Here is a 17,656-nt window from a genome sequence, read left to right as displayed (position 1 = left end):
TGGGAGTATAGGTAGCCCACGACTGTGATTCCCTAGAAGGGGTCATTCAGATTTCTGCTAAGAAGCAAATTTAATAGCATCATGGAGAACACCAGGGCAATCTTGGTGTGGATTGAAAATTAGATGACTTTTAGGAAATTACTGTTAATTCTCTCCATGGTGATAACAGATCTGAAGTTATGGTATAACTTTTCTTAATTTTAGGAGAGGCATACTGACATATTTAAAGTGAAGTGGCATGATAGATATTATTTATATTCGAGAACAACTTATTTAAAAAGTAGCCATTCCAGCTATATAAGCAAATAGAACAGGACACAACGTTACCAATTGTCCAATCCGGATGGTGAGTATGAAGGAGATTATCAGCCCATTCTTTTAGTTTTTCCCCTATTTTAGAAAAGTTGTCTCGTAAAATGTGGGTGGGGAACACTTGTCATTCTTCTCCTTCCTGCCAGCTGCACTGCAGACATGATTGCTGGAGTCAACCAGTTGTTTTTTTAAACTTAAAGTTGTTTTTCTAAAAGAGAACAGATTTATTGAGACACAACTCATATAGTACATAACTTATCTATTTAAACTGTACATACTCCGCGGATATTGATATATTCAAAGATTTGTGCAACCATCACCGAATAGATTTCAGAACATTCTTATCACCAGCTTCTGAGTATCCTATGCCTATGATATTTCACTCCTCGTTCCCTCTCAACTATAACCATTGCCCTAGGAAGTTGCTCTTCTACTTTCTGTCTCTATGAATTTGCTCATGCTCAACATGTCATATACTAAGTGGACGCATATGATATATGATCTTTGGCATCTCTCTGCTTTCATGTGGAATTACATTTTCAAGGTTTAATCCATGATAAAGCATGTATAATCATCATGATTTATGTTGTGTGATTAATATTATATTGCAACAATTCATCCATTAATCAAGTGATGGCTAGATGAGTTATTTAACATTTTTGTTACTACATAGAATGCAATTTACATATTCACATACAAGTTCTTGTATGGCCACATTTCATTTTCTTTAGGGTGAATTACTGAATCACATGGCTACCTATGTTTAAAGTTTTTAGGAACTGCAAAACTTTTCCAGAGCAGTCCCATCATGTTATATCCCCATCAGCAGTGCATAGAGATTCTAATTTCTCCATAGCCTCACTAACAGTACCTATTATGTCTATTTTGGAGTACACCCACCCTAATGGGATGAGGTAGAATCCTACTGTAGTTTTGCTTTGCATTTTCCTGATTGCTTATCATGTTGAACATATTTTTGTGTGCTGTGCTTATTGACCATTTGCATATCTTCATTGGAGAAATGTCTACTCAGATAATTTACATACTTTTAGTTATTTATCTTTTTATTATTGAGTTAGGAGTCCTTTGTGTATATCTAAATGCAAATCTCTTTTCAGAGGCCCGGGGAGATGGCTCAGCTGAATAAGTGTTTGCCTGGCAAGTGTAAGGGCCTGAATTCAATCCCCGGTTATGCAAAAAAGAAAATCTCTTTTCGTAAAGTATGTAATTTGAAAATATGTTCTTCATTCTCTGGGTTGTATTTTCCCTTTCTTGATAGTGCCCTTTAAAGCACAATAATTCTATGTTTTAACAAAGATTAATTTTTTTTTATGTATGTGGCACAGGGTCTCACTCTGCAGCTTGGACTCTTAGTGATCCTCCTGTTCTCAGCCTCCCCAGTGCTGGGATTACAGGCATGCATCACCATGGTGCCGAGGATTGGACCCTGGTTGCCTGCACTTGCCTAAGCAGGCACTTAGTCCACTGAGCTATCTCATTAGCCCTAAGGAAAATCATTTTGTCTATTTTTTCTTTTGTTCTTAGTGGCATTAGTATGAAATCCAAGAAATCCTTGAGGGGCCCAGCTTCACGTAAGCAATCTCTCTGACTTTGGGATGAGAAGCTAAGTGTGGCAGGGAGCAGAATCCCGAGTCTCTGGTAATTATAAAGCTGATGTTAGTTTGGGATGATGACTGAATTCTGGATATATTATATATAAGCCAGAGAAAGTGTCATAGTTTTTAAAATCAAGGACATCTGTTTCTTACAATAAACGATAGAATGAAAAACAAGAGACCAGCAGGATGGGCAAGTGTTGCAGTCTTTGTACTGTCAGGAAGCTCCGCAGTCACCAGCGGGACCAGAAGTGGCACAACAAGCAGTACAAGAAGGCCCTTCTGGGTGCAGCCTTGAAGGCCAACCCCTTTGGGGGTGCTTCCCATGCAAAGGGGATCATGCTGGAAAAAGTAGAGGTTGAGGCCAAGCAGCCTGATTCTGCCATCAGGAAGTGGGTCAGAGTCAGGCTGATCAAGAATGGCAAGAAAGTCAGGAAAACGATGAAGTGCTGGTTGCTTGATTTGGTAAAAAAGGTTATGTCGTTGGTGACATTCCTGGAGTCCTCTTTAAGGTTGTTAAAGAGCTCTTTTGGCTCTCTACAAAGGCAAGAAGGAAAGACCAAGATCATAAGTTTCATGATGAAAAGACATTAGTAATAAATTTTCATATTGCAAAAAAAGAATGGCAAGACTATAAGAAGATATTTGCGAACATATATAGCTGACTTAGGTTCAGCATCCATAACTTAATAAATCTTCATAGATCAATTACAGAAAGACAATTGAACAGAAAGGTGGGCAATAGAAATGAGTATTTTAGAGAAAAGATACAGCTAATGAACTACTCAAAATGTTCAACTTTATTAGTAAGCATAGAAATATAAATTTCACATCCACAAGAAGATGTAGAAGTCTGAAATAGCAAGCGTTAGTTATGATATGGTGCAATGGTGAGCCAAGCTCTGCTCGTGTGAATGTAATTTTGTACAACTATTTTGGAAAACAATGATTTGCAGAGCCCTGCGAGGTCAGGAAATTATGGTGGGTGGTTCTGAACAATAAGCGGGCAAGATGGTACATTGTTTAGTCAGTGTGATGTGAGCACTCATGATTTACGAGGCTGAGAAGTTTGTGTGATGACAAAGTCCAAGATGGAACCTCGCAAATGTCTTGCTAAGCTAGCGAGGATGTGTTACTGGAAGATAACAAGGTGCGCCAGCTTAGAGAAACCACGCAGTAATTTGAACAGGAAGAGTTTAGTGTAAAGAACTGATTGCAAAAGACGACTGAAGTGTTGGAGGATTGGCTAGCAATAAGTAAAATGAATTCTAAAAGAGCATAAGGAGAAAGTAGATGTAGTATAGAGTAGTAGAAAATCTCAAAGCAGTGTGTCACAGCCCATAGCTGTGGAGCTATGACAAGTCTCTTTCACGCAGGGCTGAGATCCAGGCCTTACTGGAGAAGTTGCTGTGCTGCTGAGTAAGGGAACTTGCCGGACATCTGCTCTCTGAAAATGTGCTCCTGTAGAGTACAAGTACAGTGGGAGATGCCTTACCAGAAATGTTCTACAGAATTACCCAGGGGCAGTGCCAGTGGAAGCTCTGCCCACTGTGCACCATGGAAGCCCGTGCTGCAGAAGGTAGGCACCAGGAAAGGTGGGAGCTCAGCAAGAGCCCAGGGAGTGAGCACATAGGAAGCAGGAAGCAAACGTCTTTCTTCCCTCACTGTTGTTCCAGTTTTGCTTACTGAGAAATCACAATCCTGTGGCGGCTGGTAAAGTGAAAGAATACTTCAGCCTCAGGTCCATTTGCACAAAAGTTGTTTAAAGGCAGGCCGAGCAGTGCTATATCAACTACTAGTAGAGGAACTCAGAGAACTGAGTAGCCACGATATGGGACTGTTGTTCCTGTGGACGAGGTATGTGCAGAAACTGGAGTGGAGCAGAAGGTTAGAAACCAATTTGTTTCAACTGTGACCACAGTCTGCATGCAGCAGGGTCAAGTGGGAGGGATGTAACAGTGCAGACTCCCTTGCCCCACCGCGGAGCTGCTAAACTAGAGCATCTGGATGTAAGGCCCCCAAATCTTTTTTGTAAGGAGTTCCCCCATAGCTTTGAATTTTAAAAATAAATTAGTTGTGAATATGTCAAACACGCAAAAGTAAGGAAAATAGTGTAAGAGGGCCCAGTGTACCCAGCACCCAGTTTTGGTAAATATTCACACGTGCCTTATTTCCTGTAGCTCTTATTTGGAATAAAATGCTACCTCTTCTAACTCATGCTCCGTTCTCTCAATCATTTTGTCTCTTTTGCTCCCAGGACAAATTACCAACATTCCTGATTGGCAGTCACTGCTTTAGACGATGGAGAGACTTTGAGGTGTTTTTAAGGAGGGATACAGACACCAGAGGTGTTTTTGGAAAGCCAACCTAACAGTGCTCTCTTATGGAGGTCAACAGCACACGGGGAGGAGGTGTGCGGGCTCAGGAGGAGCCAGGTTCAGTAACCAAGAAGGTGTGGCTCTTTTCACTCCTGGCTTGTGAAGAGGCCTTCTCTTTGTGTTATTGCGACCCCAGTATCCACTCCCCCTTTTACTCCTCTAGTCACCAGCTTTTGTCTGTCTTCACTCCACGGGCCAGCTTGGGCTTTATGATGAGTCATTTCACCTAGCCTCTTGCTGCTTGTTTTGGAGTTCCTAGCTTTCTTAACATGATTCCATGCCAATTATAACTTTGAATCTTCATCTTAATAGGACTGCTTCTTTTCCTTGAGGCAGTGACCTTGCCTTTCTGGATTTTCTTTATTGCTAATAGTAATTTTGCCATTGCCAGTGTCCAAAATGAGGCACATTCATATTCAAGTGATTTCAGTGGGCTGAAGTCTATTTTAGATTAGGCTGGGTTCCTGAAATTGCTCCAGCTCTGTTCTTCGTCAGAAAGTACAAGTGATACCTCAATAATACTGCCAGATCTTGTTTATCTGTAGAGGGAAATTTTGATGACCAATTGGGAAAAATGTCCAAATGACATATAAAAATGTGCTTAAGTAGGTCAGATTTGGGCATTTATCAGCAAATGGATTCTGTTTTTGTTTCCATTACGTAGATTTGGCATGGGTCAAAGCCAGTTAAAACTTTTGGTTAACTATATTTATTTTGCTTGTAAGTATACCAACCCAAACATATGGAGGTCAAATCCTTATTATAGGACTATGGATAGACACAACAACATGGATAAATCTCAAAATGGTAATGTCAAGAAAACACATAAATAAAGCACCACACTGTATACTTTTATTTATGCAAGAGTCTTAAAAGTACAAACTTACTTAAAAACATTGAAAGGAGATTGGTGGTTACTTGGAATGGAGGGGGGTGCAGAGGGGAAGGAAGGGAGGAGAGGGCTGGAAGGGTACAAGAATTCTTTTGAGAGTGACGGAAAAGTTTATCTAGATTATGTGCATGATTGTATCCAAAGGGCATACATATGTCAAGATCCATTAAATCATATACTCCAAGTATGTGCAAATGCATTATGTTGTCAGTTATATCTTGATAAAATTGTAGAAAGGCATTAGCAAGGAAACACATTTATCTTATAATATTAAAACAAACAAAAAATTGTTGTTATAATCAGATAATGTCTATACCAGGGATACTATGTGAATTCATTCATTCATTCATTCATTCATTCATTCATTCATCATTCATTCACTCACTCACTCTGCATGTTTGGATATCTATGGCATGTATGAAGCACTCTGTTGGAGACAGAGTGTTAAGCAGGATAGATAAGACCCTAACTCTAGGCTGCTTACACTGTGGTGTAGGGGACAAGTCAACGCAAAATCAAAGTAAAGTGTGCTGTGTTATGATGGTGCAAGAGGAAAAGTTTTGAAAATGTTTCTCAGGACTATCTAAGATGGTTACTTGGTAGCAGATGCCTGAAGCTATTTTGCAAAGGATTCTGAAGCTGAGAAGGAAGAGATAGCTTGACCAGCCTCTTCCATGCGTGGGGGAAGGGGGTAGTAAATGCCGTGGATTTGCCAACATAACGCTACAGTATTAAAGTTGATTTTGTTCTAAATTTCTCAATAGTATGACTATTTTAACTGGTTCTGAAAACATTGGAGAAAAATAGAGCTCTCTTGTTGTAGACTAACTTTATTTTTTCAGAGCAGTATTTTAAATGCAGAGCATTTCTTGTTGGGGAAACACGAACCTTCGAGTCTGTGGTGGAGGCAGAGGACAAGTGTTCTTTTGTTCTTCAAAGTTCTGTTTTTACGCGTGTTTTACCCACTGATGGGAGTGTGTGTGAGCCTTTGCTAAGGACACTGCAGCTGGACTGTGTAGTGGAACCAGGTCCAGAAAAAGAATCGCTAAAGAATGCAAGTAAACAGGATGTCAGATGTTATCCTTAGCTTATTTCCCTAAACATAGCTTTTTGGCTGCAAAGTAAAATGCCATTCTTCTAGCTTCTGCTTCTCCACAGAGATGGCTGACAGCAGGCACAGTCCTCATTTGCTTGGCACATAGTCACTGTGAGGCTCAACGTGTTTTGCAGAGAGTGATCATGACATACAGCAGTTCTGTGAGATATATGAGGACACGGGGCTGTTTCTCAGAGGAATTTCTCAGCCTCCCTAACTCCTCGAGCTCTGTTGTGCCAGCACAGCTCCCCACAAGGATTAGATCCGTCTGACCTAAGAGCCAGTTGGCACCTTTCTCCTAACAGAAGCTAGATTTCCCTGGGACCAGACTATTTCTTGACAGCATTTTCCCAGACTGGCCCAGGAGCGGCTCATTTCCAAGGCCCCTGAGGTGCTGGCTCACCTCTGTTCTCCACCAGCACTTGCTTCCTCCTTTCTCCTCCCTCCCTAGGGTCCTCCTCATTTCCTTTCCTTACAGCCTCTTGCACTATTGGGTTTTGGGAGGAGGTTGTGTGTGCGCGCGTGCGTGCCTGTGTAGGTTTCTCCTTCCTTTTTTACCCTAATAAATTTGTTTTGCAGGTTTAAAAAAAGAAAACCAGCGTCATCCAGGATTTTACATTAATTTTTATCTGCTTCCACATCTCCCTGTGTGATCTCTGTGGTTTTAAAATCCCACGTTTCCAGTGCATTCCACTATTGTCTAACAAAAGTTGTTTTAAACCTTTGCACTGTAAGCACCAGAGGAGAACTCATAAAAAGGAAGGCGGCAGCAGATGCAATCACGGATGTGGCTTAGTCCTTGCAGTGGCCCCAGAGAGCTGTTTGGAGTGTACCATCCGCAGCAATGAATCCAGAAGAGCGAATCGTGACATGGCTCATCTCTCTTGGCGTTTTGGACTCTCCCAAAAAGACCATCTGCGATCCGGAGGAGTTCTTGAAGTCCTCGCTGAAAAATGGGGTCGTGCTCTGCAAACTGATCAACAGACTTATGCCTGGCTCAGTGGAAAAGGTAAGGTCAATCTGCAGTAGCTTCAGGGTTGCTTTACCACCAGAGAGCAGCAATAATATAATTCAAGCTTTTCTATTGCCCAGTGTGTGGGAATCGCCTTCTTCAGTAACTTACTAAGAGTTTGGATAGTCTTTCTGTTTTTGTAGGTTGCAAAAGTTGGAATGGGAAACGTTAGGCTTAACGATTGCCTCCCTCCCCCCAATGTTAGCGTGGTAAAAGCCACTGACAGTAGAGGACAGGCAGACACCCATGTCACAGGTTTGCTCTAGTGTGGAGATATTTGGTATGTTCTCCGTGTACAGGGGACATGTTTTAAACTCGAGGTATTTATGAGTCTTTGGGAGAATAGAATAATTTGCAACAGATCTTGATGATATTTGTGGAGAATTTGCCTAAAGATTGGTAGAGAATGCCTTTTCAAAACATACCTATTGAAGAGGGGACTATTTAGCAGTTAGGAAAAACTATCCAAAGTGCTACATATGGATTGTAAATACAGGAGAAACTAAATATATTTTTCAAGTGCAACATATCTTTAAAGTGAAACTAACTTGCCCTATTAAAAAGACTGAAGGTGTTTTTTATGTTGAAAGCCCATGATCAAAATAATGAATAATTTTTAAAGCAGCCACTTTAAATAAGCATCAAGGTAGGGTCCTAAAATTATTTTCTTAAAGTCATCATCGAGCATGACTGTGAGGATGGCTTTATTTGCTCTCTTGAACCAGCTTGCATTTTTACTGAGCACGTAGCATTACTAACGTTTTCTTAAACTTATGAAACTGATAACATATACAGGAATGTAATCAAATGCGGCGAACAGCTAAGGGGAAATAGACTTTCAATAAGTTATAAGGAGGAGGAAAGAAGGAGGCTGAAGCTATCTGTTTTTGCTTGAAAGCATAACTGAACCACACCACCCCAGTGTCTTGGTCTCACCACCCTTGGCTCGAAGACATGATAAAAATTTGTAAGTAGAAATGGCCTGGTGACATTTGAAACACAACCCAGCCGTTTCGTCGTTTGCATCACTTCCTTCAGCGGTAGTTTCTCTTCCTGGATTGACAGCACAGTTGTCTCCCCCCCCCACACCCCGCGCCTTTTCTAGCTATCAGCAAGCGATATATGCAGCTTGCTGGGCATGGGATGAGCATTCCCAACTGATGCTTGCTTGTGTTTCCCTAGTATTGTCTGGAGCCCCACACGGAAGCCAGCTGCATCAGCAACATCGATGAGTTCCTGCGAGGATGTGCACCCCTTCAAGTGGAGGTAAGGCCCCTGCCTTACCCTCCTCATTGTCATTAGTGTTTCCTGTGCTAAGGAAAGTTGGTAATAAAAGCACATGGTTGCTTTTTGCTGCTGGCAGCCACAAAGCTAATCAGAGGTGACATTTTATAGAAACCAGAGTTGAGATTGGGGGCTTGCTGGTGTCTGTCTTTTCCAGAAACCAGCTTCAAAGCAAGCAAAGCCAAGTCATGACTCAAAAAATGATGCCTTTGGCATATAGCATCTAAATTCTACCAACAGGCTTCCAGTGACAGAGCTTGTGGAGATGTGAGGGCTGCGCCAGAGCCCCTGTAATCCCCTTGAGTAGGGAAGAGAGGAAAGGCAACTGTTACTCTTCCCCGTTAACATCTGAGAACAGAGGGCAGAAGGAGCTGAGAGAACCCAGCCCTGAGGTAGAAAGAGCATATTCAGTTCTGTTGCCTGATTTGTACTGTGAGACCCCGACAGGTGGGGTGGTGTTGCTAGATATGTGTCTTTACTTCTGTATGCCTCAGTGGGTCTGCCTGTTAAATGGACACAGTCATAGCTACCTCATGAGGTTGTTTAAATGATCAAAGGAGAAGGTACATAATAACTTAGGACGAAGAGTGCTAACTTCATACAATCTGTGAGATAATTCATGTAGTGGCCTCAGTACAGGGCCTAGGACAGAAATGTCTTGTACTAGTAAAGGAGCGCTAGCGGTGTTAGCTATGCACAGTTGTAGTGGTTTGAGCATGGACTCTAGGGCTGGACTTCTTAGATTTAAATAGAAATTTTCACGGTGGCTTTGTGACCTCAGGCACGGTACTTAACTGTGCCTCTATATCCAGGGCTTCTGATCTGTAAAATGGGAGTAATGGTGCCACCTATCTCCTAGAATTGGTATGACATTTCTACTAATTCATGAACACACAGCCCCCAGGAAAGTGGATGAAACAGTAGCTTTCTTCAATTGAAAGTTATTATTCCCATGATTCTTGTCTGTACTAGCTTTGCCCCAGTTAAACTTTTCCTCCTTCATATTTTTCTGGAATCTACCCCCAGCACCAAGCTACATCATGTCTCAGAATATCTCATGCCAATTTTCCCTGTTGCTCAATTTGATTCTTCTCTCTCTCTCTCTGTGTCTCTGTCTCTATTTGTGTCTCTCTGTCTCTGTCTGTCTGTCCGTCCGTCTGTCTTTTGAGATAGTCATGGCTTCAGCACTTGATATCCCTTATGAAATGATATCTACTATGAAACAGATCACAGCATTTTCTTTTTTTTACATTTATTTATTTGTGTGTGTGTGTGTGTGTGTGTGTGTGTGTGTGGCCAGCTCAGCCCACCAGGGGGGCGGGGCTTGCTGGGGGATTGAACCGCGGTCCCTGTGCATTGCCAAGCTTGTTTCAAGTAGGTGCTTTAGACCACTGAGCCATCTCTCCAGCCCCATTTTCTTTTTTTAATTTTTCAAATGAAAACATGGTGGAGTTGCCAATGATTTTTGAGTTCTGAAGCTGCCAGAAAGTATACTGAGTGTCTTTGCAGTTCTAAGAATACTAGATGATACCGAAGCCCCTCCTGGGTCTGGCATTGTTAGGGATTTTTCTGATAAGTAGTGCTTACTTACTCTTTTAAGCATGAGTGCTTAAAATATTTCTATTCGCTTTGGGTAGAAGTCTTTTTAAAAAATATATAGCACTTTTTTGTCTTCTCAAAAGGCGTTGGGCATATTTTTGTCTCCTTTTGATAATTCAGGCTGACTGCACATGCTATGAACATCGTGATAAGGCGGTATCTGCTGTTACGGGTAAGCATACGCCTTCTCTAGGTTGATAGATGTGAGTTGAAGTCTTGGCTCAGTCAGTCACTGAGTGTGTAGCACTGGGAAAAGTTACCTGCCATCCCCACGCTCCTGTTTCCTATCTGTGTAATGGGAACATTAGCACTGCCTGCTGCAGGCGACTGTTTCAAGGATCACAGGAGCAAATGCATCGAAGGCACTTAGTATTTCACAGCACACAAACATGCACGCTAGCTGCCTCCTGCAATGTGACCAGGTGTTCTTTGTATTGTTGTGGGAAGAATCCTGCCTGGAAAGGATCTTTAGAAGCCATATGGAGGCACTCCTAGAACTCTGGAAAGGCTCACAAAATCTCTACATAAGGAATGAAACTGAAAGCAGAGGTGGGGAGCCCAGGGAGCCACGGATATCGACCATGCTGTCTCAAGCTTCTAAGTAGTTGCCAAAGAGACCCAAATGCAAAGACTTATGAATGGCCCTAGATGAAGAATCTCCCAGGCCCACAGGGCCTAGCACAGTGCCTGCAATGCCTAGTGGATTTTTGTCGATGCCACAAAATTGTAAATGTATAAAAAGTAAGAAAGAAAGGGCTTGATTCTTCCCCTAAAATACCATATGTATCTAAAGAAAGAATGCCAGCTTGAAACGGTCAGATTGGAAATTCAGAAAAAGGCAACCAGAGATGTAGAGGGACACTGCCAGGCTGAATACTGGCCTCTCCAAGTGACCGCCACCTTTGTGTTCTCATATGGTCACAGCTGGTGACTGAAGAGGGAGGTCTGCTGAGACGCTGGAACAAAATGCCACCCTCAAGTGTAGTGCCGGGGATGGAACCCCAGTCCCTGCACTTGCCTAAGTAGGCATTTAGTCCTCTGAGCCATCTTGCCAGCCATGACTTTTTTTTTTTGAGACAGAGTTTTGCTATGTAGTGTGGGCTGGCCTGAACTCACTTATGTAGCCCAGGCTGGCTGCCAACTCACCATGATCCTCTTGTCTCAGCCTCCTGAGTGCTGGGTTCTTTGATCCATTTTGAATTAATCTCTGTATATGGCAAGAGGTAAAGTTCCAAATGAATTGTTTTGCATGGGCATGTGCAGTTTTTTAAAAATCACCATTTATTGAAATTTTTTTCTTTCATTGAATTGACTTGTATAGCTTTGCAGTAAGCCGTCTAATCAAAAGGTGTAAGTCCTCCAACTCACACTTTCATTTTTGAAATTATTTTGACTGTTGTTCTGATCCTTTCTGTTAAATACTGTGCTAGAGGTTTCTAGCTGGACAAATTAGGAATGAAAATAAAAGGTGGGGCCAGGGAGTTAGCTCAGTAGAATAAGCGTTTGCCTGGCAAGCTCAAGGTCCTGAGTTCAATCCCTGGTTCTGCCAAAAAAAAAAAAAAAAAAAAAAAAAGGCATCCAGCTTACAAAGGGAAAAGCAAAGCTATCTCTATTCATAGATGGCATAGTCTGGGTGTCCTGCATGTCCGTGTCAATTTTAGTGCCAGCTTGCCCATTTCTGCCCATGCATGGACTGTGTTCACTCTGCAGAAGGCCTTCAGAAATGCTCCCACCTCAATAACAGGGTTTGGTTCCATAAACACAGGATATCTTTCTGTTTACTTAAACCTTCATTAGTTTCATTCAACAGTGTTTTGTAGTTTTCAGTGTACATTTCTTGTACCTCCCTGGCTCAATGTATTTCAAAATACAGTATTTTATTCTCCTTGATGCTATTACATATGGAATGGTGTTCTTAATTTTATAATTGGATTTTTCACTGAAAGTATGTAGAAATGCAATTGATTTTTTTATACTTATATCCTTTAACTTTGTAGGAATTGCTCATTAGTTCTAAGAGGCTTTTTCTGGGTGATACTTTATAGTTTTCTTATATGAGATTACGTCCTCTATGAACAGAGATGGCTTTACTTCTTCATTTGTGATCTAGATGCCTTTTATTTTCATTCTTAATTTGTCTGGCAAGAACTTCTAGCACAATGTTTAAAAGGAGAAGTCACAACAACAGCCTTGTCTCTAGTCTTAAGGAGAAAGCTTTCCATCCCTTGGCAGTAAGCATGGTGTTATTTGTATGCATGTTTTTCAAATGTCCTTCAGCAAGCCGAGAAGGTTCCTTTACAGTCCTCATCATTTGGGGTTTGTTTGTGTGTGTGTGTGTGTGTGTGTGTGTGCATTGTTTAGTTCATGAAAAAGCACTGGATTTTGTCAAATGTTTTTTCAGCCTCAGGTAAGATGATCATTTGCTTTAGTAATTTATTATATTTGTGTGTTGTATTGCATTGATGGATTTTCATATATTAAACCAATTTTCCATTCCTGGGATAAACCTTAGTGCGGCATGTTGTATATGCACATGAAAATTTGTGCACTTTTATGGTTATTCTTGAAACATATTTCTCAATGGAAATGCAATTATTATGACAAATTTTGATAGATGGTGTCAAATTCTCCTACAAAATGCTATATACCAAGTTACACTCCCACCAATAATGTATCTTTTTCCTTATGTGTCTGATCATATTAGATATTATTTATCTTTAATGATTGCTAAACTGAAGGATGAAAGTGACATTTAATTTTTCGTTGTAATTTATACTTGACATTTCCCAGTGAATTGGAATCCTTTCATTCCTTTATATTTTTGAACCAAATGTATCTTATTATTTTACAGAATGGAGAAGACAGGAAGAATATTTAGGTCTTAACTAAAAACTTTCAAAACATATGGAAACATTCTCATTTCTAGATAGGGTCACTGAAGTCTCTCAACAATAGAAATTCTAGCAATAGTGGGCCTTTTAAGTCAGTTTTTGTTTTTCTGATGTGTTGTCTCTGGACTCGGCAGGAGTCATAACCACATTATGTACAATCCTTCCAGTCAATCAGGAGTGCCCTGGGTGGTGGCTCTCTGCCTGTGCTTGCTCTAGCAAGGGCCACAGACCCACTGGTGTGCAACATCTCTAGCCTTGTGGCTTTGCTCTTACCCAAGCCATTCTCCTGCCTCATCCTCAGCAGGTGCTGCCGCTTTGTCCTTTATCACCACTACCACCCACCTGTGGGGAGGGAGCCCATAGAACTTCTTACTTCACAAAAAGATATTTTGTTATTGAAGGATCTTGTTGAATGGATGTGCAGTTATGCTCTCGCTCTCCCTCAGTTTCTCTCTCTCTCCTTTTCTCTCTGTCTCTCTCCCTGTCCCTCTCCTTTCTTCCAACAGCAGCTGGGAGTAGTATTTTTCCCTACCCCCTCTCCCTCCTGTCTCCCTGAGTCACTCCATATGCCTTGTCAGGGAGGAACATGGGGGCCCTTCCCAAAGTGAGGGGTGGCAGACTTGCCATTTCCCAGGGGCTCATGGAGGCTGTCCTGCAGGCATGGTAGCTCTCATGACCAAGAGTGAAGGTGACACCTGCCATTGGCCAGTTCCAGCTGCAGGACAGCAGCATGCCCCAGCAGGGTAGGCACAAGGACAGGCAACTAACCCGAGGTTGTGTTGGTACAACAGACCTCGCTTCAAGCCCTGACTCTGCCACCTGTGTGCAGCCACGGACCTCCTCTCTAGGCCTCAGTTGACTCATCCGGAAAGTGATGACTGCAGTAGAGTTGGGTGATGTCTCATGGTTTGGCTCTGCTTTGAACTGGCTGCTTTCCATCTGCTTCCGTTGGGCAAAGCTCTGCATTTTTAGATGCTCAATTTGAGTAGTGCAAGGACTAAAGCGGATTTTGGTAAGCCCTGCTGCCCCCGCCCCCATCAAATCTGACATTCTTAATGGAATTTCTAAGAGTTAATTAAATACCATCCATGACTGTGGCTATACTAGTCTTTTACAAACTGAGTTGTGTTTCTGCAAAAATTGGACTTCAGGTCAGGTTAGAAATATTTGCCATCTATCAGCAACCCTTAATTCTCCCTCCATGGGGCTGTTCCTTGTAGGGAAGGAAGGTCTGTGAGCGGCTATGAGGGCTTCTCTGCTTGGGGGGTCTCAGCGGCTGTGGAAACAGCCTGGGGGTTCTGAGTTGCAACGTGGAGGTGGGAGAGAAAACGGGCTGCCACTGGAAATGGCTAGTCCGTGAGTCCCAGAGTGCTACCGGGGGCTCTGGCAGGGTTCCGCGGCCAGCCAGGCGCCAGGAGCCCTGCGCTCAGGACTCAGCTGGGCGGCAGCAGCATGCGCAGTTTGGCCGCCACCGCTCCACCGCGGCTTTTGTTGCTGCCGCGGCTGCCCCGGGCGGCTGCTGCTGCTGTTGCTGCTGCTGCTGTTGCTGCTGCTGCTGCTGCTGCTGCTGCTGCTGCTGCTGCTGCTGCTGCCCTGCGCCGCTGTCACTTCCAGTTCCTACTTCTGCGATCCAGGTCCGGGTCATTGCTTCCCCGCCTCTGGCCCAGTCCCTTCAGGCCAGGCTGGAGCGGGTCAGCGCGGGCAGCCGAGCGGGGTCGGGAGGAGCCTTGCTGGCAGCTCAGGGGTAGCTGCTCCCTCCGCCGCCGCCACTCCGCGCGCCCTCGCCTCCTTGCCACCAGCGTACCCCGCGGGGCGCGCCACCCACACCCCTCCTTCGGCCCCGCGGTCCCCTGCCAGCCGAGCCGCACAGCTCCGGCAGCAAGAACTTGAGGGCAAGAATCTGATTTCCTTTTAGATTAGGGGGAAAAAACATTTTAAAAAATTCCCTGGACTGGAGAGACTGCCTGCGCGGCAAGGAGTTTGGAGACGGGCGCCCCCTCCTCCCCCGCGTCCAGGAGCAAAGTTGCAGCCGCCCCTCCCCGCTCGGGCGAGCCGAGCCCAGCTCTCCAGTTTCGCCCTGGTGACGACGGTGCTCAGGGCAGGGTCCCAGCTCTGGCTGGGTAGAACGGTTCCCGCAGCCTTGGCACGGGCTCGCCTGCCCGCTCGCCGGCCCCGTGACTCGGGAGGGTGAGCCGCGTCCAGGAGGCGGCGGCGGCAGCGCGGCTAGAGGGAGCAAGCAGCCGGAGGACAGGCGGGCAGCGGCTGAGCCAGGTGACCTGCCCGGGGGCAAAGGGTCAGGGGAAGGGGAGCACCGAGGGCCTGGGGCTGGGTGTCGAGAGACCGTAGTTGGAGAGGAGCCGCCCTTCCTCCCATCGCCGGGGTTCCCAGACGCTGTCGCGGGTCGCTTCTCCGCCAGGGCCTCTCTGTGCACTGAGCTCTGGGCGCTGGGGGTGGGGGCGAGGGCGCAAAGCTAGGACGCGCCAAACTTAGGGACGAGTTGTCCGGCTCTAGCCGCAGGGTTTGCATCAGACCGGATTCTTTCTTCCCCCCGGAACCAGAGCAAGAGTCCACAGTACTATTTTTGCTGTTAATTTGATGCCCTCCCAACAACAGGGGATGTTTTACACAGCTCTGTCGCAGGACTGCTTTGTATCTTTGAAAAGACCTGTGCTCCACAAGGTGCTCCAAAGCTCCAGTACTTAATTTCGAGTTTCCATTTTCCAGTCATTTAGGAACCCAACAGGTATTCGAGTTATTTCGTTTCTTAGCTCTACAGTGGAGAGCTCTCAACTTTATCTCTGTCTCTTCAAATATTTTATATTTTTACTGTTGGTTTGTTACTGCTTCTGGGCATAGGGATGACTCACATGATTTTTGTCCCCTTTCCTAATGTGTAGTGTGAGTAAAAATACAGTCAGGGAATTTTTTCTATACAATTAATATATATTTTTGTCAACAAAAACCTCACATAAAGCAAACAACTTTACAGAGTAGGATAAATTTCAGTTGATGTTTGGTAAAGCATTAATAATTTTTAAGATAAGCGTCTAAGGTCCAAATCGCTCTTTTAACTTACATTTGCCTACAGAACCCACAGTTTGTCCTTGAACTTCCAATCTGAATTTTGACATTGGCCATAGTAAGAGGAGCTTTGATGACATCATTTGCTCCAGCCACAGCTCCCTGTTCTGTGACTGAAAGCACCTCTGTCCAAACTGTGAGGCCTGGGCCTGCCCTTGGACCTCAGCAGAGGCAGTTCCTAGGACTGCTCTTAAGCAAAGTATTACGCTACATGCCAGGCAGTGCTGCAGTCCCTTCTTACATAAGCAAGCTTCAGGCCAGTGTAAGTTCCTGGTGTGCTCAGAGCAGTTACAGCAAGAGTGTCTCTTTCAGTCTGGGGTGTCAGGGGAAGATGATTACAGTTTGGAACAAAGTAAATTTCCAGCTAGTATTCCCACCTTACATTTCTTTGGTGCTTTATTTATTTATTTATTTATTTATTTATTTGGAATACTTTTTATTTATCTTATCTCAAATTCACAGCACTTTTATAAAGGATGCAGGAGAGATGGTATTTCTTTTATCTGACGAAGAAACAGAAAAGTTTAGTTACCTGCTGTCACACAGCTCACCACTGGTAGAGTCAAAGCTCTAACTCAGATCGTCTGCTTTTAGTTCGGGTTTTCTTTTGTTTATTTGTTTTCACTAAAACATGGCATTTTGTGCAAAGTGATTTCATTTGGCACACTTTATGGATAGATTGTCTTTCAGGTTAATATTTTTTTCTATTCTTTTTACCAGTTTATACTTGGGCCCTGTATTCGGTGGTGAAGGGCTGGTGCTGTGGTTAGAGATGAGGACAGGAGCCAAGTTTTGCCTAGGAGGGTCTTGGTTTGTGTCTTCCTAGGATCAGCCTCCTTGCCCATCACTCTTAGAGACAGCAGATGCTGCATAGTGTGAGGGGGCAGGCCAAGGCATTTCCAATGTTCATTTGACATCATTAGCCTCAAGTATAGTATTACTTCAGTCTTTAGAAACTCATTCAGTGAGAGTAATTGGAGAGCTTGGGTACTGTGCATTGACTGCAACCTGTTTATCACCATGCTTAGGAACTTAGCTGTGAAGGAGAAAAAGGAGTATCTACCAATTTTCCAGAAACTGTGCGCCAGCCACTACGTTAGGGATTTTAAGTATATTATCTTACAACAGTCCTGGGAGGCAGGGTGCATTGCGACCACTATACAGAGGTGGAAACTAAAGTTTGGGGATTATCCGGACAAATGCCTTCTGCTTCCAGTATGAAGCAGAGCCAGGACGCCATCCTCCACGTAGGTTGCTCAGGAATTCACTCACTTTCTTGTGGGTCAGACTGTTGGCTCTAAGGAGCGATTGCTAAGCACAGCAATACCACACTTTGCAGAATGCTGTATATTAGGGTTGGAGTTTCATCGCCCTGAGATTCTGAGTTAACTCATCTAGACTCATACTTCTTCTTCTTCTTCTTCTTCTTCTTCTTCTTCTTCTTCTTCTTCTTCTTCTTCTTCTTCTTCTTCTTCTTCTTCTTCTTCTTCTTCTT

At 43.7% G+C, this 17,656-nt stretch overlaps 1 protein-coding gene and 1 pseudogene across 1 annotated transcript in view; both read left to right on the top strand.

Moving 5' to 3' along the window:
- The first annotated feature begins 2,117 nt into the window (after positions 1-2,117).
- On the top strand, positions 2,118-2,499 carry LOC101580168 (annotated as a pseudogene).
- Positions 2,500-6,860: 4,361 nt separating this feature from the next.
- The window catches only part of Arhgef6 (Rac/Cdc42 guanine nucleotide exchange factor 6), a 151,876-nt gene continuing 141,080 nt past the window's right edge, over positions 6,861-17,656 (top strand). The window contains 3 exon segments of the mRNA XM_023703265.1: positions 6,861-7,098; positions 7,101-7,303; positions 8,489-8,572. Of these exon segments, the coding sequence (XP_023559033.1) occupies positions 7,068-7,098; positions 7,101-7,303; positions 8,489-8,572 (318 nt within the window). The 5' untranslated portion in view covers positions 6,861-7,067.

Source organism: Octodon degus, unplaced genomic scaffold, assembly GCF_000260255.1.
Source record: "Octodon degus isolate 3935 unplaced genomic scaffold, OctDeg1.0 scaffold00167, whole genome shotgun sequence".
Classification (NCBI taxonomy): Eukaryota; Metazoa; Chordata; class Mammalia; order Rodentia; family Octodontidae; genus Octodon; species Octodon degus.
The sequence above is the reverse complement of the archived record's forward strand: the minus strand, read 5'-3'. Positions and strand labels throughout refer to the sequence as shown.